General features: G+C 42.1%; 3 protein-coding genes, 1 non-coding gene and 1 pseudogene across 5 annotated transcripts; 3 read left to right on the top strand and 2 right to left on the bottom strand.

Annotated features, from left to right (window-relative positions):
- Positions 1779 to 6257, top strand: LOC8082357 (probable 1-acyl-sn-glycerol-3-phosphate acyltransferase 5). The gene is made up of 4 exons (XM_002458554.2): positions 1779 to 2196; positions 3706 to 4439; positions 4674 to 4804; positions 5659 to 6257. The coding sequence occupies exons 2-4, from the start codon at positions 3814 to 3816 to the stop codon at positions 6099 to 6101; spliced, it is 1200 nt and encodes a 399-aa protein (XP_002458599.1). The 5' UTR covers positions 1779 to 2196; positions 3706 to 3813; the 3' UTR covers positions 6102 to 6257.
- Positions 7723 to 7794, top strand: TRNAD-GUC. Its single transcript has one exon. It is a non-coding gene; the product is annotated as a tRNA-Asp (tRNA).
- LOC8054712 (sphingosine kinase 2) lies at positions 9542 to 14165 on the top strand. Of its 2 annotated transcripts, XM_021455386.1 has the most exons (10): positions 9542 to 10051; positions 10213 to 10335; positions 10455 to 10555; positions 11125 to 11197; positions 11414 to 11500; positions 11601 to 11678; positions 11756 to 11826; positions 12214 to 12492; positions 13167 to 13289; positions 13539 to 14165. In XM_021455386.1, the coding sequence occupies exons 1-10, from the start codon at positions 9718 to 9720 to the stop codon at positions 13743 to 13745; spliced, it is 1476 nt and encodes a 491-aa protein (XP_021311061.1). In that variant the 5' UTR covers positions 9542 to 9717; the 3' UTR covers positions 13746 to 14165. The 2 variants fall into 2 exon arrangements, with proteins under 2 accessions (XP_021311061.1, XP_021311062.1); XM_021455387.1 differs by lacking the exons at positions 11414 to 11500; positions 11601 to 11678 and having other exon boundaries at positions 9543 to 10051.
- LOC8054711 lies at positions 15196 to 21279 on the bottom strand (annotated as a pseudogene).
- On the bottom strand, positions 23066 to 24123 carry LOC8082356 (vacuolar protein sorting-associated protein 28 homolog 1). Its single transcript, XM_002456401.2, has one exon. The coding sequence runs from the start codon at positions 23943 to 23945 to the stop codon at positions 23304 to 23306; it is 642 nt and encodes a 213-aa protein (XP_002456446.1). The 5' UTR covers positions 23946 to 24123; the 3' UTR covers positions 23066 to 23303.

Below are 25036 nucleotides of genomic sequence, written 5' to 3'. Positions count from 1 at the left end.
ACACTACTTCAAGATCTCTGGCGCGGCAGGTCCATCACATCAGCATGCATGGCACCGCCATGGCTTCAAGAGTGGCCAAAAGAATTAGTTTTTGAAAAAAAAATGTCAAATTTGAAATTTATTTTAAAAAAGGGTTAAAATTAAAAAATCTCTTCTTCTGTGTCCACCGCAATACAAACTTCTTATCTTTTCTTGTTTCATTTTTTCCGATTGTTCCATTTTGTTGGACTCATTTTTTTTTCCTTTTTTCGGATTCTTCCTTTTTACGGGGCTTGTCCTTTCTGTAGCCTATAATATTTTTGTTTAACATATCCCAAATATATGTCCCACTTGGTTTTAATCTTTCTTCCTTTTTAGCATATGTTTTAGCTCTTTCCTTTTGGGCCAGTGGTTTTAAAATTTTCAATTTATTGATATAGTTTTGAATATAAAAAAAAACTTATCCTTATTAAAATCAGCCAATGTAATCACATCATGAATTGAAATCTTAAGCATTTTGTTTACTAATCCGGTCTAAATAGATTTATCTCTACAATCCTCGATGAGGGGTGTTATATAAAAAATCAAGAGACATCTCTCATCATAATCACCGATGACACATCAACAACTAACTTCTTGTCAATTTTGATCAGAGATTGGAATTATAATTATTACATATTTATGGGTTCTCTAAGAAAACCAAGAAGCTCAGTATTTAACTATAGCAACACAACACTGGATACCATCAAAAATAAAGTTATTACATATTTATGTTTAAATATTTTTGTGTTTTGCAATGGGTAAAAAAGTTGTGAAGGTTTTGTATTTTAATTTGACATGGCTTAATAGAACATTATTATATTATCGCCAACATTAACTTTATATTATAGATGTCGGTCATCATAAAATGAATTATAGATTTATTTTTTATCTGTCGTTATTTTCCATTAGCATTTGCTAGATTTTTTCCCTTTTGCCACACACTGGCAAATTTGCTAGTTAATATACTATATTCTAGATTTCTCGCAACCAAAGATAGAGACCGGAGTTGGCTCTCTAGAGTGCAGACAAGATATTGAAGAATTCATATTAGAGGATGACAATATACTCATACATTTACATATTTTCATCCTCGAACAAATTTTTTTATATCTTGTTCACACTCTAGGTACCAACTCCTCTCTCTATTTTCGACTGACTAGCGAGAAATTCGGAATAGAGAATGATAATATTTGGAAACTTAATAAAAAGTTATTGAAGGATATCTTTTCATCAAGATCTCTATTCCTATAAAAAAAAGAAAGGATATAAATTAACTCTTGGAGTTGCTCTAGATTAATTTTACCCGGTATTTTCCTTATATTTTTGAGCTGGCTAATTTTAGCTCCAGCTAAGAATTCGCATTATGCCCACCCAAGGCTTGCGCTTGCAACGACAGATTTCGTGGGTCCTATTCCCTTCAATTTTTCTATGAGCGTCGTGGGTCAGGTACTACTGTTCTGGGCCAAACGCAACAAAAAACACACCCTCAAGAAACGTCTAAAAGTTAGGCCCATTATTACGTGTGTAGTACTACTAGCCGGGCCTCACTCACGGTCGTCGCAGGTGCCGGCACGGAACTTCCACCACGGGCCCCGCGGAAGGTCTACACACGTAAGAATGCGTCTACTAGCCCCCAACACACCCTCTGAATGCTTTGTACATTGACCAAGCATCCAACTATGGCTATCCAACGGGAAGTGGGCGGACTGGACCATAACGACTGAACCCGCACGGCCACACACTCACACAGCCATGCCACCGTCGCGAGTCGCGACCCGCGGCCGGCCGGGGCCGGCTGGCCGCCGCTCAACCGCGACCGCGCCCCTGACGCGGGACGCTCCCGCACCGCAGCCGCCCGAGAGAGAGAGAGAGAGAGAGAGAGAGCGGCCTGCGCCTACCTACCTGCCTGCCTGCCCTGCAGCCTGCAGCAGACTGATGATTAGAGCGCGTGCGCAGGAGTATAAAGCTATCTCCGCTCGCCCCGGGGCCGCGCCATCGGGCTGCCGCTGCTTCCTATCGCGTGGTGCGACCCGGGATTCCCTCGTGCTCCTTCTGTCCCCTTCCTCCGCCCTGAGGGGAGCGGGAGGACCCCGCAGATCCCATCGAAATTCACGGCCGACCGAAACCCAGGCCGGCCCCCTCCCCCGGCTCCCGGCGACGACCGATTCCTCCCTGGTATTGCATCTCTCTGTCTCTCTCTCTCTCTCTCTCTCTCTCTCTCTCTCTCTCTCTCTCTCTCTCTCTCTCTCTCTCTGTGTCTCTGCACCTTATTGCTATCCATTTCCTTCTTTCAAGCAATCCTGCGCTTGCACGGCGGAGTTAGAGTTCGGCGTTGTGGGCCGGCGATTAGGCGATGCTAGGTTCCCGGGCGAGTTCGTGCCTCTAGGATTGTTAGTTGGTGGTTTCCTGGGTTAAGCGATTTCTCTGAGCTAACTAAGCAACCATGATGAGGTGGTTAGGTGTATTGCCGTGAGTTGATTGATCACTGTGAATCTAGTCTGGCGGGAGGTTCAGTTGCTTGTTGGCCATGGGTGGCCGCATCAGGGAATCACAGAGGGTGAATTTTCGCTTTGATTTGTATGTACAAATGGGAATTATGTCTGGGAATCTTAGGCATCGAATCTTGGTATTCCTTCAGGTGTATTTGGATATACTTCTCTTTGCAATTTATGCTTCCAGCTTCCTTGCAACTTCCTGAGCACATGCATGTAGAACGGTCAAACATGGCAGGCGCGGTTCTCATGATATATCTGAATAAGGGAGTGTAATTATGTAATCATGAAGTTTTATTTATGCAATGTCTTGATGGTACTTTGCAGAAGCAGATTAGCTTTCTGGTGCAGTTTTATGGTTCATTGATTGGTGGACCCGTAGAGAACCACCAATTACTTTTGAATATAGCTAAATTGCATAATGATTGATTTGGAGTCCAAACCACGTTAGTTCATCTAATTCCTTATTGGCTAGAAATGAGAATCTTTTATTTGTCATGTGCATGTTGGGACATACATGCTGCGGATACGACGTAGACATTTGTGTGACATTTTCGGTATATCTCGGCCTGAGTAGTAGGATTTTTTTGGATAACTGGATGCGCGGGTGGCTTCTTCTGCAATAATTGTTGTATCTGTTGGAGTGTCGCGACCCTTGCAGATGCCCTGAAGGCATCAATTGCCTTGAGAGCTGATAGTTTGGTTGCTGAGTGGTTGAGTTTCATAATCTGGGTGGTTGTTTCTAGATGGTCTTCCTAATTGGAGCTGGGATTTAGTGAGCTGCAAGCTGTTGGACCTGCGGAATAATTGCTTTATTTGATGGTGTGTCTAAACGCACGCATCTTGAGTGTTGAGATTTTATGGCTAAGTGGAAGTTTGTCGCTACTCACTAGATGCTCAGCCACACAGACATATCCACGTGTTTGCGACTGTGCAGCCTCATGCAGAGTTACAAAGAAGATGAAATAACAGTTAATTATGGGTGTGTTTCTGACTCTGTGTTTACCACTGATATGCATGGCAGAAGGTGATGTCATGTCCCCTAACGGCAGATTATTGTTGTGCATGAGTGTTAAGCATCTGATGGAACTGAATCAAAGTGATCGTGTTTCTTTCAACTAGAGTATGGTAACTCTTAAATCTTAGATAGTATGCTTACATCTGATCAGTAATGTTGATTTTTCTTTTGCAGTTCTCGTTCCTCCTACCCTTCATGATGTTTAGATAATCTGTGGTGCTGGGTTTTAGCCCTGTTTTGAATTTTTAAATTGAGCTAAGGATTCAGTATTAGTCTTGAAAGATGAATGGTTCAAGTGGTTCCCAAGGGCATCATGTCAGTGGAGAGAAGCAGCAAGTGCATCATGTTAGCCGACCCATTCTTAACAATGGACCAAAGCACCGTCCATTGACCCCTATGAGGCGATGCCGTGGTGTAGCATGTGTAGCTATTATACTGTCAACAGCATTCCTATTGATAGTTTACTTGGCTCCTATTACTACTTTTGTTGTGCGGCTGTTCAGTGTGCATTACAGCCGAAAGGCGACTTCCTTTCTATTTGGAATATGGTTATCTTTATGGCCATTCTTGTTTGAGAAGATAAACAAAACCAAGGTTGTCTTCTCTGGTGAAAATGTGCCTCCAAAAAGGCGTGTATTGTTATTTGCTAACCACAGGACCGAGGTTGACTGGATGTACTTGTGGGATCTTGCACTGAGGAAAGGCCATTTAGGATATATCAAGTATATACTTAAGAGCAGCTTGATGAAGTTGCCTATTTTTAGCTGGGCATTTCACATTTTTGAGTTTATCCCGGTAGAAAGGAAATGGGAGATTGATGAAGCAATTATCCAGAACAAACTATCAAAATTTAAGAACCCCAGAGATCCTATCTGGTTGGCGGTTTTTCCTGAAGGCACGGATTATACGTAAGGCATAATTATCTTTGAAATTCATTGTTTGTATATTGGTATAATCCACTTGCATGACTGAGTCTGTACTTGATCACATAAATTTAATGTCTCAACATCTAAACATTAAATGTGGTACTTTTTGAAATTGATCCTATGTATTACTTTAGAATTTTGTTTGTCGCTCTATTCAATGCGCATGATTCTTCCTCTTTTCCTATATTTTATTGCTGATTTCTGATTCTATCTTAGTGAGAAGAAATGCATCAAGAGTCAAGAGTATGCTTCAGAACATGGTTTGCCTAAGTTAGAACATGTCCTCCTTCCAAAGACAAAGGGGTTCATTTGTTGTTTGCAAGAGCTGAGGAGTTCCTTAGATGAAGGTGAACACCCTTCCCCCCTACTCGTTCCGTGCATGCATGATACGTTTGCCTGTTTGCTTCCATGATGTTGTGTGGCACTATTGCTCAAGGATTTCTTCTCTTTGGCTTCTCAGCAGAATCTTTATGAACACATAACTGTCAACCTACAACAGAAAATTCAACTCTTGGGTATTATAAGTTATATCCATTACATTAATTTTAATTGTGAAAAATATACATTAAATCTCTGTCAAACTGTTATTCTCTGGAGTATGTTACAAGCATTCTTAGAACCCATGAAGTTATCTGTAGAAAAAAGTTCACTCTCTGTAAAAATTGTTATACTTTTTTCTTGAGTATGCTATAATCATTCTTAAAATCTATGAAATTTCTTAAAAAGTTCACATTCAGCAAATGCATGGGTTATCAATTCTTGCTTTAAAATGAAAAATGTTCTTCACTGTTTTAGTCATCTAATAATAATATTTTTTAGGGAATGTAATTATAATTTGAGTTAATGAAAAGGATCATATTTTTCTTTCAAAGTGAACTAAACGAGTTAGTACCGGTGTTGTACAAGTGTACCGTCTCTGTGTGGTCCAATAGACCAGTATATACTTGCATTCCCAAAATGTCTCATTATTTGGTACTGATCAAAACAACTATGTAGAGGAAACTAAGAGGATAGGACCACATATACTTGAAGTTTATGTAACATGAAACATAACTGCCACTGTACCTATTAAGATTTCAATCCCCTAGCTACTTTGTAGTCCTTGAAATGTCTCTTCTCTGTTTCTTATGTACTGCAACGTATTTTGGCCAAGGTTCACTCTAATATTTGACTCCTGAGCCCGGACATGCCGTCCTTGCAGTTTATGATGTCACAATAGCTTACAAGCATCGACTGCCAGATTTTCTGGACAACGTATATGGTGTTGATCCTTCTGAAGTACATATCCACATTAGAACGGTTCAGCTCCATCACATCCCCACATCAGAAGACGAGATAACAGAATGGATGATAGAGAGGTTTAGGCAGAAGGACCAGCTCCTGTCAGATTTTTTCGTGAAGGGCCACTTTCCTGATGAAGGAATGGAAGGAGATCTATCGACGCCAAAGTGCCTGGCAAACTTTTTAACAGTAGTAGGCTTGACGGTCATCTGCTTGTACCTAACTCTTTTCTCATCTGTGTGGTTCAAGGTCTATGTTCTAGCAAGCTGTGCTTACCTCTCATTTGTTACCTATTACTCCATACTACCACCCCAACTGATAGGTTCACCGGAGGGTGATGTCAAGGCCAAAAAGGCTGTGTAGATGTTGATGTAACTTGCGATGAAAACTTATATGCGCGAAGGATGTTTACTGCTGGAATTCATGGATTGTGCCGTTAAGGTTGCCTTTCTGCAGTAGTAGGAGAACTTTCTTGTGCTTCATCAGTGTATGAGGGCCCTTATCTGAAGGCATTAGCTAGTGAAGTGTACTCTGAACTACCATGGTGCAGATTTTAGTTTGTATGCACATCTAGGACTCGTTTGGCATGCGTCTGGTTATAACCAAAGGAAAATAAACTGACATACCAACTTATTCAGATGATCATATCAATACCTAGTCAAATGGGCATAGTACAACAGAATGACATCAACTTGTCTTAGAATCCTAATAAACTGGAAGTATTTGTTAGAACCAATATCCCAATAAGGACATGTTTTCTTCCATCCCGCATGGAGTAGTATTCTCGCAACCAATAAGGCAATAAGTTATTGGGTAGATTAGCCAAATTATAAGGTTTCAAGCCAGTCTAGTATATGTCCCTCTTATTCTTCCTTTAGCCCCTCTTTCTCTTCTCTCCCTTTTCTTCTCCCTTCCTCTCACTCCTTCCTCTTTAATAACTCCATGGGGCTCCCGCATGTAAGGGACTTGAGCCCCCACCGCCCCCAGGCTAGATCCACCCATGATTGTTCGTACAGTATGATTGTAACCCTAGATCTACCCATGATTATTCCTCTAGTACGACTGTATCCCTAAGTCTTGTTTTATAGAACAATATGGCCAATTTTGAAGCCATCGTAACAATAGCATTCATGAGCTTCATGACACTTGTGGCGTCCATGGTGGCAAACTGGATAACTTGTGTGCAATACCTACTACCTACTAAAGTGGTGTTTCGGGCTGATTATCATCTCCTATTTTCAAACTCAATTTGTATTGTTTTGGCGGCCCCAACCATTGTGCTGGGTTTGATTATATGTTGTAATGAGCTTCATGACCTTCAGGTACACTAAAAAATAAATCTTTCTTAGCTTTGTTTCTTTAGTTCATTTTATTACTAATTAGTCAATAATTAATGCATACTATTTATAAACGGAGCATTGTAGAGTTTTTTTATTGGGATATTATTAGATAAATACCTGTGCGTTGAGGTGGAAAAAAATACCACGATAATGTGTGTAAAAAAATTCAGTCCTCACTGCCTAATTACATATAAGTAATCAATAGATTTTTTTTTGGGGGGGGGGGGGGGATATAAATAGCAGCAGCCTAGTTTGAAGAGGCCAAACTCAGATCATGGCTACTCCTTTTTAGCCTGTCAGCAACCATCGTGAAGTTTTTGTTGCGAAGGAGCAGAATGAGCCGTGCCACTAGCTTCAAGAAGAGGAGCCGCAATTTATGCCTCCTCTTCAAATGCTTTGAGTCAACTACCACTCGAGGGGGAGAGCACTTGAGAAGAGGCCATACCAAACGTACATAATTCCATCGGATGCCTTGACTCAGTTACCATGAACTAATGTTCTCCGATCTCAAGATTAAGGAACCGGCGGACCTCCTGTTCTCTACGGGTTGGAGTTGTAAAGGTAGGTTTAGATTGTGAATGTATGAAGTAAGAACCAAATATGTTAATAGTTTACATTCTATTGTGTTAATGTTAAGCAACAAAGTCGTTGTAGTATAGTGGTGAGTATTCCCGCCTGTCACGCGGGTGACCCGGGTTCGATCCCCGGCAACGGCGTTTTTTTTGGTCATGTTTTCCGGTCAGCATACTCCAAGAGTCACGTTACGCTACTATTTTCCCACGTACGAAAAGCAACTGCTCGTCTTCAGAAGTCAGCATGTCCCCATCTCAATTAAAGACAGAATCAGTCGTGAAGATTACATGTCAGGCACGTCCATTCATTTTGGAAAACCACATGTATGGCATACGGAATTTGGTGTTTCGTCAGGAAAACCCTTTGCAGAACTGGCATTTCTTCAGTAAAAAATTAGCGAACAGTGGTAAAATCCTTCCCAGAATCTCGGACGCAGTTCATAGCTCTGAGCCTCTGACTATAAATAAAGACCCTGTGTGGTTTTCTTCGCTAAATTTTAGCTAGATAAACTTTAGTCATTTTAGTAGCTAAAGTTCCAAACACATTACTAAAAAAAACTAAAATAATTTAGTTTCATTAGTCACCTAAAAATGATTAAAATAATTTTAGCTAGCTAAAATTTAGCAAGTGTAACCAAACAGGCCCAAAAGTTATGCGATCGTGTTTGCATTCCCAAAAGTTATGCGATCGTGTTTGCATTTCGTAGCAGAGCACGAGAACGCTGAACCATCCCCGTACGCCTCGATCTGCTGAGTGATGATGACCCTCCAGGGCTCCAGGGTAAGGACTAAGGCCCTGTTTAGATTGGAGATGAAAATTTTTTGAATGCCACATCGAATGTGTCGGAAGGATGTCGGGAGGGGTTTTTAGAAACTAATAAAAAAACAAATTACATAGCTCGTCAGGAAACTGCAAGACAAATCTACTAAATATAATTAAGCTGTCATTAGCACATGTGGGTTACTGTAGCACTTAAGGCTAATCATTGTGTAACTAGGTTTAAAAGATTCGTCTCGCGATTTTCAACCAAACTGTGTAATTAGTTTATTTTTTATCTACATTTAATGTTCCATGCATGTGTCCAAAGATTCGATGGGATGGATGAAAAATTTTTAGGTGAGGGGCCTAAGGAGGACGGACAGGTCGCGAGGGAGGTTTGAAACGCTTTTCGGATGACGTGTGTCACGATATCTTGGATAATAAATCAGATAAGAATCGAACGATAACGGAGAATTTGGAAGGGGGAGGCAAGGGAAAGAGATAGTGACAGTGAGGAACAGACATCTCAGCCGTTCAGACGTTCACGCCATCAGACATTCTCAGACTTGCATTCGGTCCTGACAGGAAGGGTGAAGTGCACTGCGTCGAACAACGATGACCCGTCACATGACACATGACATGGCATGACATGATTGTCCAACTCATGAGAATGACGGCTACCATGAAGAATTGGCTCTCATGATCTTTGATGCCCATCAGATTTCCAAATGTCCCCCCCTGCTTGGAGTATGTTCAGGTTTAGTCAGACCCAACATTGCTCGGCAAAGTAACGGCTTCTTCCACATATATTGACTAAAAAGGAGTTAAAATAATTTTATCGACGCTATGTTTTTAGTAGTAGACGACGTTTCATCGATAGTGAGACGTCTATGCTGACTTTGTGAATCTCGTGATTCTTCCAAGATGTTCATAGATTTATATACATGTATTTTTTTTGCGAGCAAAGAGAGAAAACGTATACATGTATTTATAAAGGTGAGTATATGTGTATTGTGAATGTCCATATTATACTGTTTAATTTAAAAAAGAATTAGCAAGAGAAGCAAGCAAGCCCCCCTAGAACAGAGCAGCACGCGTTGGTTGTCATCGTAAACGTAAAACAAACTCGACACGCCAAAGCCCCGTAACCCCGTTCGCCCCGCGCCGTCCGCCCGTGAAAGCTACGACCCCCACCCCCACGCCTCAGACATCGGTCGCCTCGTCATCGTCAACTCCTTCGGCGCCACTCCCTCGACATCGTCGGGCGCCAAAACCTCCGCCATCCCGGCCGCGCCACGCCCTTCAGTATGGAGGACGACCGCGCCACGGCCAATGTCCGCGTGGACGGCGCGCCGGCGGAAGCCACGCTCAGCGGCGGGGAGCTGCGGTGGCGCCGCGGCGGTGCTGGCGGGGCCGGGCCGGAGCGGGCGCTGTCGCTGGAGAGCGACGTGCTCGGGGTCCAGGTGACGGGGAAGGAGGTCGTCGTCAGGGCCTTCGTGGCGGCGGGCGCGGCGAGGGCGCTGTCGTGCGCGGGCGCGGGAGGGAAGCGGTGCAGAAGGGACTTCGTGCTCCAGATGGCGGACGGCGAGGGCGCCGCCGTGGCCTGGGGAGAGGGGCTCACACGCTACCTCGACTCCTTCGGTACGTCACGTGTGCTTTGACTGCTCACTAATCAGGCTGTCAGGCTACATGGAAACTAGTCCCCTGTTTCAATTTCTATACTGACTTTCAGTCTGATCAATGAAAGATCAGCAGCAGCAGCTAATGAGCTAATCACGCCTGTGATGAAATTTCACGCACAGGCCGCCCCAAGAGATTGTTCGTCTTCGTCAACCCCTTCGGCGGCAAGAAATGCGCCAGGAAGATCTACGACACGGAAATCAAGCCTCTGTTTGAAGCTGCGGGTGTGAGCATCACACTGCAAGGTTCAGCATGTAAACAAATGTGGATGCTTTTCCATGAAATTTTTACCAAGTAGGATCAGAATAATTCTTCCCATGTTGTTGCGGTTATATCGATCCGTTTTGTTCGTGATCTGTTTCAGAGACCGAGTACCAGGGGCATGCCCGGGAGGTGGTGTATTCCCTCGACCTCGCGGAGTACGACGGCGTCGTCTGCGTTAGCGGTGATGGCGTCCTCGTGGAGGTTAGCGATGCATCACGCAGCCTGATGTCTGAATTTTTTTAATAAGTAGGTAACGTGTGTTCACGGCTGGCATGACAGGCCTTCAATGTAAGCGCTGACTTGCGATTTCTTCATCCTTAGCTTATTACTACTAGCTAAATGCAAGTTGACTCCATTCTGTTAATTCATTGGTACATATCAAACTTTACTGAGCTCGTCTGGAATGCTGTTTAAGCAAAATCCAAAACCGTGCAAATTCGGTGTCAGTTGTTCCCCGGTCAACGATGTTTGCACTTGACGTGATACCCATTCCTCGTCCTTACATTACAAGTGCCTGCCAAAAATTTTGTGAAGGAATAGTATATTATCTGAAAACGTACTGTTGCTAGAAAAAAAAAATACTCGGAAGTGATTGCTGCAGCAAGCACTCCTACAGTTACTGTGCATGTTCATGTTCTGAAGAAAACTAGCAGCCGCAGCCGCAACCGTGCTTACAACTCTTATACCGTACTGTCTCTCCGTTCGAAAAAGTTGGAATTATTTTTCACATCAGGTTCATTTTGTTTCTCACGCCGTGATTTCATACATAGGTAGTGAACGGAATTCTTCAACGGACAGATTGGGAGGAGGCAATAAAAGTGCCTATCGGTGTAGTTCCAGCAGGTACGGATAATCTTACTCCCTCCATTCCAAATTATTAGACGTTTTGACTTTTTTAGATACATACTAGTTGTTACTATGCATCTAGATTATATTTAGATATATAGCAAAAGAAATGTATGTATCTAGAAAAAAAACGTCTTATAATCTAGAAAGGAGGGAGTACCAGTTAAAACACTAGTAAGCGACCAAAGAGGCCTGGCCTGGTCATGTGTGCAGGTTCAGGAAATGGCATGGCTAAATCACTTCTGCATGCTGCCAGTGAGAAATACTCGGTTTCAAATGCTGTATTTGCCATAATCAAAGGTTACTTCTCTAATTTCTTTCCCACCTATCATGCTCAAAACTACATGACACATGGAGATTTCCGGTGGAGAGAAGGAAACATGAATTTCTTGGTGTTCAGGTCACAAGCAGTCCTTAGATGTCTGTACCATTTTGCAAGGGGACACGAAATTTTTTAGTGTCTTGCTAATGACTTGGGGTACGGACTTGATAAAACAGTCAGATTCTAATGCAACTTTTTCTTATTATTGTTTGATTAACTTTAAAACGTCTCAGGTTTGGTGGCCGATATAGATATCGAGTCTGAGAAATACAGATGGATGGGAAGTGCACGCTTCGACTTCTATGTATATGCTCAACCATTATGATTTCTTGACAGTTATCTATTTTATCATCTCTGAAATGCCCCTTAATGTATGTGGACTTACAGTAGGATCTAGAGTGTGGTGCTTGACAAATTTGCACGGTTACCCTTTCATCTAAATATCTACTCCTATGCTTTTTGTTTTTGTTGGATGTACCTGCTTACTTCCTGTCCTTTCTTTTTTCTGAACCTTTCTCCAACTCTTTGCTACTGGCATCATTTACACTTGTTATTAATTACGACAAGTAATTACACAGCTTGGTCCTATAAGATCAATTCTAGCTTCAGAATGTTACCTTGTTATTTTGTTTTGTTTGCTGTTAGGGAAATGATGCCTGAAGTCTTAACAAAGCCCTTAGCCTTGTTTCAGGCTCTGGTGCGCATAATGAACTTGCGAAAATACTGTGGAAGTATTCAGTTCGTGCCTGCCCCAGGCTACGAGGCATATGGAGAACCCATCAAGCAAGTCAAGAATTCCATTGTAGAGTCTGTGGAGCAAAATGGAAAATCTCATCGGTCTTCTTATCCAGGTCCTTCAGTTGAGTTTCAAGCTTCAGATTGGAGATTTATTGATGGCCCATTTATTGCAGTTTGGGTAAACAACGTGCCATGGGCTGCTGAGGATATCATGGCGGCTCCAGAGGCAAAGGTAACTGAATAGTCTCTTGCAATAGTAACATTTTGTCTAGGGTGTCCGTTTCCTTTTGAATTTCAAAAACCTGGCCTAGCTAGTTTATTCACTCACCAAATGAACTTCAGAATATGTTTTTACAGAACTGCAGTTTTCAAGATTAAAACACTTCTTTTCAGTTGCTACTTTTGTATTATGACAAGGGTATTGCATTTTTTTTTCTGTATGCTGGAATGGAATGCTCAGGACAAGCATTAAGAAGTAGGCAAAAAAGTTTAACTGTATGCTTAGACCATCAGATCGATCAATGATTCTGCATGGTCGGTTCAGAAATCATTATGTGTGTAGCGTGTTTGTTTTTGTTGGGTTGTTTCATCTTAGTAGCATGGTTTTTGTGGTGTTGGGCTCCCTTTTTTTCTTCTTCTTAACATACACAGCTCTCCTGCATGTTCGAAACAAAAATGATGATGTGTTTATTTGAGTGTTCAGTTCCATACTTAGTCTTTAGGGCAGCTCGGGCATCAGCTTCTCACTAACGCCAGTTCTACATCTTTGTATCTTTGATCACCTTCATGCCCGATCGCGAAAAAAAGCCATACTTCCATTTGCTTCCGGATTTCTTTTTATCAGTCTTGATTTAATATATCCAACACAAGGAAGTTGAATGTTGTGATCGTGGATTTGTGGTGCAGTTCTCAGATGGCTATATGGATGCAGCCATACTCAGAGATTGTCCAAAGGCTGATCTTTTAGCTCTATTGATGAAGATGAGCGACGGCAGTTATGTCAAATCACCATATGTTGCTTACCTCAAGGTTAGTTTCTCTCGTTCACTGACATTAAAACATTGCAACTTACAGTGGCACTTTCCTAAGGTTAAATAAACCATATTAAGTTATATTTTGACCGAATATTCTGACGTTGGATGGAAAATAAAGCACTTCAACTTACGTCTTATTGTCAGTGCAGCATGATTAATTTATCATGATTCAGGTCTTTCATCTCTTCTCAATTTAACACTGCATCATATCAAGACACTTACAATTTTATAAACGATGCTGCAGGTGAGAACTTTTCAATTATCACCAGGCCAGCTTGTTGAGAACCCCAAAAGGGGTGGCATTATAGATGTGGACGGAGAGGTAATTGCTAGAGGAAAAGGAACTTACGACAAAAACCAACATCAAGATGTGATGGCTTATGGCCAACCTATTCAGCTGACAGTGCACCAAGCATTGGCTACCATATATTGCCCTGACAAAATTCACTGAAGAATGTTGTTGCCAAACGAAGTCTCCTATAAATGTCTCAAGTCTTGGAAGGAAAATGCTGATATAGAGAGCAGCAAGAAATGGACCTTACAATCCCCCCCCCCCCCCCCCCCCCCCCCAATCACACAATGAAACAAACAGACAGACCAGTGAAACCAGAATCTAGAGGAAAAATATATATTTCTCGCTAAGACAAACTATGGCATTCATGTATGCCAGAACAAACACCCCAAAATGACCCTTTCTTCCCTTTGTACTCTCTCCTAAGGTTAGTTTGATCATGCCAATTTGTTTCTAATGTTGTTCTTTACAAGTTTTGACCAATAATACAGTGTAGGTGTTAGGAAAACACAGTATAGGTGGAACTGTTCATATATCTGTACACTTCCCTAATTATATCTTTTGGGCATTATACATTTATTCTGAATGTACTAGTGATCTATTTTGACTAGAAAATACTCTAGAAAATAAATAATTTACTGTATTTATAAAATTATCCTAACCTTTTTGTTTAAGATGTTGACAATTTAGATAGTGAAAAAATATGAGTTTCTATTTTTTAGAATTTAATTCAATTGTTTTATGCATTTCATACCGAATGAATAGTGTCTTTGGATGCAAAATAAATTTTTAAATGTTTTCAAATACGCCTAGTGTTGACCTAAAATGATATCTTCTAAAATCCATTGTAAAGTCTCCGAAATCCTATTTCCTGGAAAACCCCAATCAAAGTCTTGAAGACCCTAATATTGTATCCACACCGAGCCTCTGTTCTCTATAACAAATGACTAGAGCCAATCTCTAATCCAGCTTCCATCAAATCTTTAAAATCTATTCAAATCCTTCAAAACCATACACGCTAATCCAAGTTCCAAAAATCATGATCGTTTATTAATCATGCAAAACCATATCTCAAAATGCTCAAAATATCCATTGCTTGAAATCTCAAAAAAAAAAAAACCTTAATTTACTCCTTGCCAAAACCCTCTCTCTTTTCTTTCTTGTGTCGCAATCGACTTGCATCAGACTTCTCTCCAATTGAACCCAATATCCCAACTCCTCTGTTTCCACTAATGGATCAAGTCTACAACTCCGTCTTCCCTTCTCATTTGGACCAAACCCAAACCAATCCTCTCCTTCCCTGGCCAATCCCCTTCCTATCTCCTCCGGTTGCCTCCTCTTCCATTTCTTCCCCTTCATCTCACTCTTCATTCACCTATAAAAGGGAGTCCCTATATCTACGCTAACTCCATTTTGCAGCCCTGTTTTATGCTTCTCCCTTGATATTATCCCTGTCCCAAAAAAAATGCAATTCTAAATATATTCTTGGTTGCAATGCCTAAAGTTTAATCAAATATATAGGTAAAAATATTAATATTTATGGCATCAAACAAATATATTATAAAAACATGAATCTAATAATACATATTTAGCATGATAAATATTATTATTATAACATAATTTGATCAAACTTAATGGACTTAACATAGCACTGTTCTAGAATAGCATGTTTTTTTGGGTGGAGGGAGTCACCTCACTCTTCTGTTCCTTTCACGTGGAGAACACAGAAGGACCGTGTGACACAAATGTCAGTTTTTCATCTAATCTAAACATACGTATCACACAAATGGATGAGAATCATAAATGGGATATGAAAACATATAGACTACTCATTGATATAATTAGCAAAAATGTAACACGACTACAAAAAGATATCAGAGTACCTTTATTGGTATAGAATTCGAAATAAACAAATCAGACGGAAAGCAAAGATAAGCAATTTTAGTTAACTATATGCTCCCAAATTTATCCATGAGTTTCAATGCTTATCTCTTTTTATAAAAACATCAATCCCTCTTAAAATTGATAACACGCGTAGCAACATGGGTTGACGAGCTAGTAAGCATATTGAGAAACAGAATGGGACCTCCAAGTTGCCCATGAAAAGGATGATCACAGGTTTACAGTTCTTTTACCCAAAACCAAAAGGAACCAGAAAAAAGTTACAAAGTACCCAGAACATCACCGCACAAAACACAAGCGACATCAGTTACAAATTTGAACGTACGGGGAAAAAGAATAAAACAATAGAATAACGGAACAGGTTCAGATTGGAGGAACCAACAAGCAGGTGATCATCAGACTGTCGCTGACGAGCCATAGCCTGGCGGCTCGCATGGTGCTGGAGCCTGGTCGCCTGGAGAAGACAACTAGACGAGTTGGAGCTGTGGAGGTTAGCAATCCAATGCGAGTGGCAATCGGCCAGAGCATGTTACTTAGGTCGAGGCCCCAGTAACGATGGAGCCGAGGTGGAGACAAGTTCGCTGATCAACTGATAGAAATTAGACTAGTTCAGTGGTTGTTACGAAGAAGAAAAAGAAAGTATATCAAACATCAAGAATTTATATACTTACTTGAACAAAATATTCCGTAAGCACCGGTAAAGCCAGAGCTTTCACCTTTTAGTTGCAAAAATGGGCACGCTTCATCTAAATTCCTTCCAGCGGATGTGCGCAATCTTCGGCCAGCTTTCTCCATCAGGTGCTCGGCAGCTCTCCTTCAGGAGTTCACAGTCCCATATGTATATGCGCTGAAGGGTGGATGGCAGATCTGGTAACGACGATATATTTGGGCAGGCATGGATATCAAGTTCCTCCAAACTGGAGAAGCACTTCAGATTTCCTGGCAGGGACTTCATTTCACACAGACATAATCTCAGATGCTTGACAGATGAGAAACTTGCAGACTCTTCAAACGTAACTGATGATTCCTTGCAGTTTTCAAGACAGAGAAACGTTGGGATTGTAAAACCTTCTGCCATGAGCATGTGGTTTAGCAACTCGGTGCTACTAACATAGAGTGATCTCTGGACACGGAACTGTGAGATGAACTCAACAGAGAGCTTTGGAACCTCTGTCAAATGTAAGCTCAGGAGATACAGGGAAGACAAGCCTTCAAGAAAGCACAGATCAGGGAAATTACCTAGTGACAATTCTTTAAGTGAAGTCAGATGGGTAATCGACAGGGAAGGGGTGCTTCTGCAACCAAACATACTAAGGCCATTCAGTTGTGGCAAGCCATTACCGAATGAATCAGCTGCAAGCATACAACCAGATATGAAGAGCTTAACAAGGGACAACGGTAAAAGTTCTGCTCCACGTGCCAGCTCTAAACAAGGGCAGCAAATAAATCTAGACTCTCTGAGAGATGCAGCAGCTCTTAAACCACCTAATGATCGGAGACACCAACAAGATGAGATGAACAAGTAGTCAAGCTTTCTCAAATGCTTAAATACCCCTTCTGACGGAAGTGCAGTTAATGTCATAATCTTATCTAAAACCAAGGTTTCCAATGAAGCCAGACCACCAAGGCAAGCAGCTAAAGCTCCATCTGTAATACTGCATGAATCAAGCCCAAGATACCGAAGCCCTGATGCTGGAACCAGTGGCAGTGCAATGCTCCTTCCATAAATGAACCTCATCCTCTGTTCATGGCAACACAGCCATGCCCTGATGATATCTTCTTTCACAAATAATCCATCTCTCTTTTCATGTACAGGATCCATATTTATAATTCGGAGATGTTCTGATATGTCATCATCGATCAATGTCGCCAACTGCTTCAGAGATGAATGTTCTTCTGATAGTACACTTCTAATACGTGACCTTACCTCCCATAACGATGCAAGCTTAGATGCCAGGTAGTCGGTAATCATGTTTTCCCTCAGATCATGCTGTTCGAGCTCCTTTTTGGTGACAAACATGAGCAGCGGACACCTGTGAATTGATAACCTTGTAAGGCCGGTTGGAAGACAGGATAAAGTCTTAAAATTCGGAACATTATCAATCCTCAGATTAGAGCAATGCCAAAAAAGCTCGGAATCAAGTGGTAGGCCTTCTAACACACTACAATCAGCAAGCTTGAAAGACCCCAAACTCTCAAAGTAGGAATGCTCATGAAGCCAGCTTGGATATGAGCCAGATTTGTAACCAATGACTGCGAGGCCACTCAGTTGAGGCGGTGGTTTCAGACCTTCTAGAATATCCAAGTGCAAACTATCTTCTGCATCCATATCTTTCTCGCCACTCCAGACAAGCTGCAACTCTTTGAGACGATTTTTCTGATATAGCTTCGACTCCAAGGCTTCATCCTTTCCGGTGATATTCTCAAGGTTCTTTATTGTCAAACAGCCAGCAAGTTCATTCAAGTCCTTCAGCTGTTGCAACTCATATCCCTTCTCCTTATGCACAGAAAATTCATGCAGATGTTGGAGCGAAGTAAGCTTGCCTATATTGGGAATTTGGCAAAGGGGTCGTTCATACAACCTATGTTTGCTGAAACTATCATACCCTTCAAGACGATGTAGCTTACTTAAATTGCAGAGTTTGTTGGGCAAACTTTTGACTTTGGCATTTAACAAAAGAAATTGTAAGTGATAAAGAGTACATAATGATTTTGGTAATTCAGAAACTAATGTCCTGATGAGGTTCAAATACCGAATGTGCTTTAGCTCACCAACAGATTCAGGCAACTTACTGCTGTTGTAAAATGACAAATATAAAACACGCAACTTCTTCAGATGCTGCAGTATCTTATCAAAAAGATCACTTGCATCATCAATTAGTGGATCAATGCAGATAACAGTACGTAAATGATGTAGCTTGTGGATAATTTGTCTATGCTTTTCCATACTCTCAACACGAACAGATAGATGTCGAATAGTGCATGGGATTTCTGTCACCTTATCATCTTCTAATCTGAAGCAGTCTTCTCTAGCCAGTGACTCTGCCAAATCATGAAGGAGATCGTGCATGACATACCATGAACCCATATATCTTTCAGAAACCAACTGAAAGAAAGATCCACAGACCATCTCATTGAAGTATTCAGTTGCAACATCCTCCATTCTCCTCCTCAGTTTGTACGAATCAACAAGGCCCTCTGCAACCCAAAGATGAACCATCTCATCAATGTTATACTTGTGACCTTTTGGAAATAAGCTGCAATACAGAAAGCACCTCTGTGTACGCGGATCTAACTTCTCGTAACTCCACAGCAGAGCTCTCCTGGGCTCGCTTAAATTGTCAATCTTTAGAGTAGCATTCCATTCACTCACATCCTTTTTCCTGCTCAACCGGGAACCCAGAACTTTTGCTGCCAGTGGAGATTGTCCAAGCCTTTTAGCAATCTTCTCTGCAGTCTGTTCTAGCTTCAGCCGCAACAGCTGATCTTCAATTTCTACTCCAGAGAAGGCATGATGTTTGAAGAGTGCCAAGAACTCAGCATCTTCCATGTTACCCAAACGAATGACTTGCTTACAGAAAAGAGCAGCAGGAAGTGTGTCCCGTCGAGAAGTTATCAACACTTTGCTTCCCGCCTGCTGAGAAATTAGAGGAGCTACAAGTTGCTCCCATTCTGTCTCATTGTCAGATTCCTGAAACCAGACATCATCTAACACAAGAAGAAATCTTTGTGACTTTTCTAGTATATCCTTCAACTTATAGTGGAGAGTGTCGAGACTACCAAGACGTGGGCACTCTCCCTTTGCCGCACACTCGATAATCTCCCGCGTGTGATGATGTATATCAAGCTTGCGCGAGATGCAGACCCACATCCTGACATCAAAATATTCTTCGACCCTCTTGTCATTGTAGACATACTGTGCCAAGGTAGATTTCCCCATGCCTCCAGCTCCAATAATAGCCAAACCTGAAAATCTAGATGAACTTGCCTCAGGAGCTGTCGAGTTGTTGAGAAGAATATCACTATATTATCACGATCTTGGTCACGACCGAACACCTTTGAAGTGGGAAGTGATGTCGTTGTGGCGGGAGGGATAGCAGTTGTTGGTACAGGTAAAGCAGGGGTCGCAGTTGGCAAGCCAAGGAGCTCACGGAAATCCTTGGCTTTCGCCAAGATGTCCTTCAGTTCATGCAATTTGCGAATTAGCCTTCTGTTGTCGGGGAGCAAGTTGCGAGCCCTGCTCGTTGCAGCTTGAAAAGGCTTCAGAATAGTTGATTTCATGGAGGAGGCATCCTCCCCCAGTACGGAGTCCTTCCCACTCTTCGCTTTGCGCTTGAGGAGGTTGTACTCGTGCTCGTCCAACAGGTCCTCGGCATCATAGAAGGCTTCTTTGAGCTGCTGGAGCCATGCCTTCAGCTTGTCCCTATGGGGACTCTTCTCTGCTGCTTCAATCACCAGGTCAAACTGTGGCAGGACAGTGGTCTCCAGTTCTTGGAGCTCCCGCGCCATGTCCACGCTGAGGTAGGTTGAAGCTTCAGCGAGGAGCTTCTTGACGATTGGCGATACCACCCACCGTAAGCCGGCCAGTGCCACGTCCGCCATCCAAGTGTACTAGCTTGTGTGTTTATTGGCGCCTTTGCAAATGAAAAGATGTTGGATGGAAGTGTTTCCAGAACTCCAGACGAGAAAGAAAAGAACAAAATGATGAATTGGTAATGGCACGAGGGTGTTTTTTTTTTAAACTAGTGGCACGAGGTTTTGGGAAACAAGCAAAAACTCAAGACTACATTTTTTTTCTTTTTTTGAGCTTTTCTTCTTTTCCTATAGAGGTGTAAGAGAATTGGATGGACAGATAATTCAGGGTGCTAGTGTATCTGGAGATGGGAGTATAGGACACAATGGAAGAGTAAAGGCGAGAAATGGATTTGATGGGTCGAGGCAGTTTTTTTTTAGTAGGCTGTAGGAAGGACCAGTGAGTGGAGAGACGAGCAAGGGAAGTACTTCTGCTAGGAAAAAAGCGATGGGGTCGGCGGGAAAACCTGGTGGAGTCAGAAAAGACGAGATGAATTAGTAAGAGAAACCAAGCAGATTATATTTCCTTTTGACGCATCTGTAGATGAACACAGAAGGAAATATCTAACAAGTGAATGCACCAAGAGTTGGAGAGTTTACAGGGATGAGGAAAACCGAAGGGCGCTGGAAACAGAGTTGCTGGAGCCGGCGACGAAGAGGATGCGAGGTCGCCGGAGTTGTGGACTGGCCCCTCGCCTCTAGAGCAAGCGCTGTATTGCAAGAAGCAGATTATATTTTCTTTCGATGCATCTGTAGATGAACACAGAAGGAAATATCTAACAAGTCAATACACCAAAGGAAGACTTGGAGGGTTTACACGAATGAGGCCGAAGGGCGCTGGAAACAGAGTTGCCGGAGCCGGCGACGATGAGGATGCGAGGTCGCCGGAGTAGTGGACTGACAGTGACCTCTCGCCTCTAGAGCAATCGCTGTATTGCAAGAGATGAATATGAGACGCAGGACTGTACAAAACGGCCAGTCAGGATGGATCTGGATCTGAGTACTTTGGCAAAATATTCGAACCACTTGTCCCAAACTATTTCCTTTCGGGGACTTTAGCGTTGTTAATAGCCCACTGGGGGCGATTAGCTGCATGATTTAGCTCTAGCCACTAGGTGCACCCAACGGAAACCAAAACAAGACTCCTACTGATAGTGACCACTTGTATTAGTACATCAAACAAAAACTTCAAATTATTGCCTTGAACTTTTAAACTAAAAACATCATTCAAGACAATAGTATGGTAGATGGTCACGCTAGCCGTAACACTTTCTTTTTATTTCGATCACCGTCGTTGGCCTCAGATGCATTCCAACCACAACAAGAATAGAATATGACCCACTCGGTCTTCGTTCTACAAGAAACCCATGACAATAAGGATTGCAATTGGGTAAAAATGATTTTCCACCTAGGCTCATATTTTACATGGTCAAGATGAAAGTATTTCTTGAACTACAACAATTCTGCAGAGCATCACAGAACGCGGTGAGACTGAAAATGTGAAACAGAGAAGGCCACAGCAGTCTTTCCAATAATTCTACAAATATAATCCTCCCCATATTCATGAATGGTGATGCTGAGTTCAGATGAAAGTACAAGCAGTCACCATCATCTTCAAGGAGGGGTTGCAGAACTAAAGCCTTTCTAGCAAGGCAAGATAAGAAAAGCCATTTCGAAAATAAAAAACAGTATTCTAAGGACAGATTCAGAAGTTGAACAGGAGTACATGAAAAATGTCAGATTTTGACGATATGGTTCCAAAAATAAAACGGTGCTTTAACAAACCTCGAAGTAATAACACAAAATAAACTCGAGCCATTCTGACGTCAACGAAAGCCTTAAACCAATTGTTTGCTCAAGTTTCCAATTGTACCAAAAGGCACACCAGAGCACACTAGCAAATAATATTAATCATAAAGATTCAAAGTGAACTGATAGGCAACAGTCCTACTTCATATTCTTACATGCAAGTCTAACAAAATTTCATCAGTTCCAAGTGGTTCCATAACATCCTACAATAAAACAAGTTGACTAACTGCCAGTAGCTCAGAACAAGTTCCATAACATCAGTAAAAGAGAGCATCTGTTAGAGTGGTATCAACGTTGGAACACACTGGTCTTGCAAACTGCAAGGGTTAACAACCCCAATAGCAGACACTGAATATGATTTTTTCTGACAAAAGCATGCAGGTCAGCTATTGCAAAGAACATTCAAAGATGACAAACCATACTAAAACTGAGTGCACTGCAGGTATATGTTCTCTGTTTTCATTACAATTGATCTTGAGAACAAAAAAGGAATCAACAACATATCAACAAATCCAAGTGCATCATTCTTACGAATAGAAAGATCATGAGGTCTACAGGAAACAACTATATAATTTCCACTTACTGCTTCATATAACCCAACAGTAAGAAATATATCCAAATGAACAGGCCATGCAAGCAATCTACCGTATATGGCATCATGCATAAATTATGGGTAATGCCTTTAACACACAAAAATTGCAGAACTCATTGACAAGAGATCAGGTCAGTATAAACTCAGCACTTATGTCATCAGCGGACAAAATAGCACGATAAAAAAATGCACATCTAGAGCAGTGTGTTACTGATCTGCAGTCAAAAACTCATCCCAAGATTTTTCAAGAACTGAAATAATAGTAATTTGAATCAAATTTTCTGTTTATTCCCAACAAGATCAATATAATGGGGTAATAGATAAGGTGGTATGCTGTTGCACATGATTATTAGCAAGTGAAGTACAAGGTAGTGAGCATAACATGGCCACTGTTTATGAACAACTAATTCCCAAATCAAACGAGCTTCAACTACTCGAAGAACACCCCAAGTTGTCAACTAAGTCATTCTTCTTCATTTAGATTGTTTGTAACCCAAAGAAGAAAATAGATCATTCATGGCTTCATGCAAATAGAAAGATAATGGCATATATTGGGAGAGAACAATATATTATACTGTTATTGCTTCATATGTTCCACAGAGAATAGAATAAATGTACCCAAATAGACACGCCATTTGCAAGCATTATAATGTGAATGTATATCATGCAATAAACATATTTACTGTATACTAAGGAAACAGAACTTTCTTATTAACAACAAAATAGCAGTACCAAAATTACAGATATCTATAGTACTACAGTAGTGGAGAGTAGTGCTCCAGTGTCAAGCATAATAGAACGAACCAACCAAATAAGAATCAAGCTGGCACCTCCTTGCCCGGTTACAGACCAGCGGCGGGCAGCGCAGCCAAGAAGGCACTGTAGGCCGAATCGAGGTCGAAGTTAAGCTGCCTGGCCTGCTGCTCGGTAAGCTCATCCGCGGCACCCATCTTATGCAGCTTGCCCAGCCACTCGTTAACCTTGACCTTCCCTTCAAAGTCGGGCGGCAGCAGGGGGCCGAGCCTGGCCATGGATGTGGCGACGTCCTGCAGCAGGGGGCGGACCTGGTCGTTGGCAAGCATGTTGAGCTTGACGGCGTCCATGGCGGTGATGAAGGTCTGCACACAGTGCGCGATGGCTGCGGCGGAGGTGGCGGTGGCGGCCGGCGCGGATGAGGCGGAGGCGGCGCGGAGCTCGACGGTAGCCGGGACGCCCGACTGGAGGAGGCGATTGAGCGCGGCGGGGCAATCGAGGCGGTACGCCTGGACGAAGCGCGGGACGGTGACGGCGCCGGCGAGCGAGGAGGAGAGGGAGTTGAATTGGGAGATGAGCTTGAGGCACTCCGCCTCGTAGTCGGCGGCCGAGACGAGGTCGCGGACGTAGGCCCGCTCCAGCTTCTCCGTGGACTTGATGATCGCGTACAGGTCCGCGTAGCTCTCCAGGAGCTCCCGCTCCCGCTTGTCGTTCCACAGCTTCACCTCCATGGGCGCCGGCCGGGGCTCCCTCCTTCCCTCCGGCGAGCGGATCGCGGGGGCCTAGGGTTGCGGCGGCGCCCGAGATTTGGGGGAGGAGGAGAGGAGATCGGGGCAGGATGGATTTGGGAATTGTGAAGAAGCGCGAGGGGGTTACGTGTAAACTGGACTAGTGGAGAGATTTTGAAAAGGATTCGACGATGACGACGCGTTTGTTCTGCCTTTCCTCTGAAGCGATCGCTCTACGCATACGCAAACCAAACGCAACGCCAATTGCAGGCCAGTTTCTGATCGAGGTCGCACACGAAAACATACGTCCCATGCTTTAGTTGTAGTTAGGCTTTGTTTAGTTCCAAAAAATTTGCAAAATTTTTCAGATTTCCCGTGACATCGAATCTTTAGACACATGCATGAAGTACTAAATATAGACAAAAATAAAAACTAATTGCACAGTTTGGTCGGAATTGACGAGACAAATCTTTTGAGTCTAGTTAGTTCATGATTGGACAATATTTGTCAAATACAAACGAAAAAGCTACAGTGTCCATTTTGCAAAATATTTTGGAACTAAACAAGGCCTTAGCGAGTACGATTCCGGCGACAGCATACGGCGGTACAACACAGTTATTATACTAAGGCCCTTGTTAAGATCGAAAAGTTTTTAGATTTTGACATTGTAGCACTTTTATTTTTATTTGACAAACATTGTCCAATCATGAAGTAACTAGTCTTAAAAGATTCGTCTCATGATTTACTGACAAACTGTGCAATTAGTTTTTATTTTTATTTTTATCTATATTTAATACTCCCCCGCAAGATTCGATGTAACTGAGAATCTTGAAAAGTTTTTGGTTTTTGGGTGAACTAAACAAGGCCTAAATGGGGTATTTAGTTCCTTTTTATCCAAAATTTTTTGAATTTTAGTCCATCATTTTGCATAATGGAACTAAACACCATGCAAATTTTTTTGTAAAATAGTGTTTATTCTCTATTTTAGATTTTGGCATTAAGAGACAAAAAAAAGCCAAAAGAGCCTCGAAAGACCTTAGAGTAATAAATTATACATTTTGGATGAAACTAAACATAGTCCTGTAAATTTTGGC

This window comes from Sorghum bicolor, chromosome 3, assembly GCF_000003195.3.
Source record: "Sorghum bicolor cultivar BTx623 chromosome 3, Sorghum_bicolor_NCBIv3, whole genome shotgun sequence".
Lineage (NCBI taxonomy): Eukaryota > Viridiplantae > Streptophyta > Magnoliopsida > Poales > Poaceae > Sorghum > Sorghum bicolor.
The sequence above is the reverse complement of the archived record's forward strand: the minus strand, read 5'-3'. Positions and strand labels throughout refer to the sequence as shown.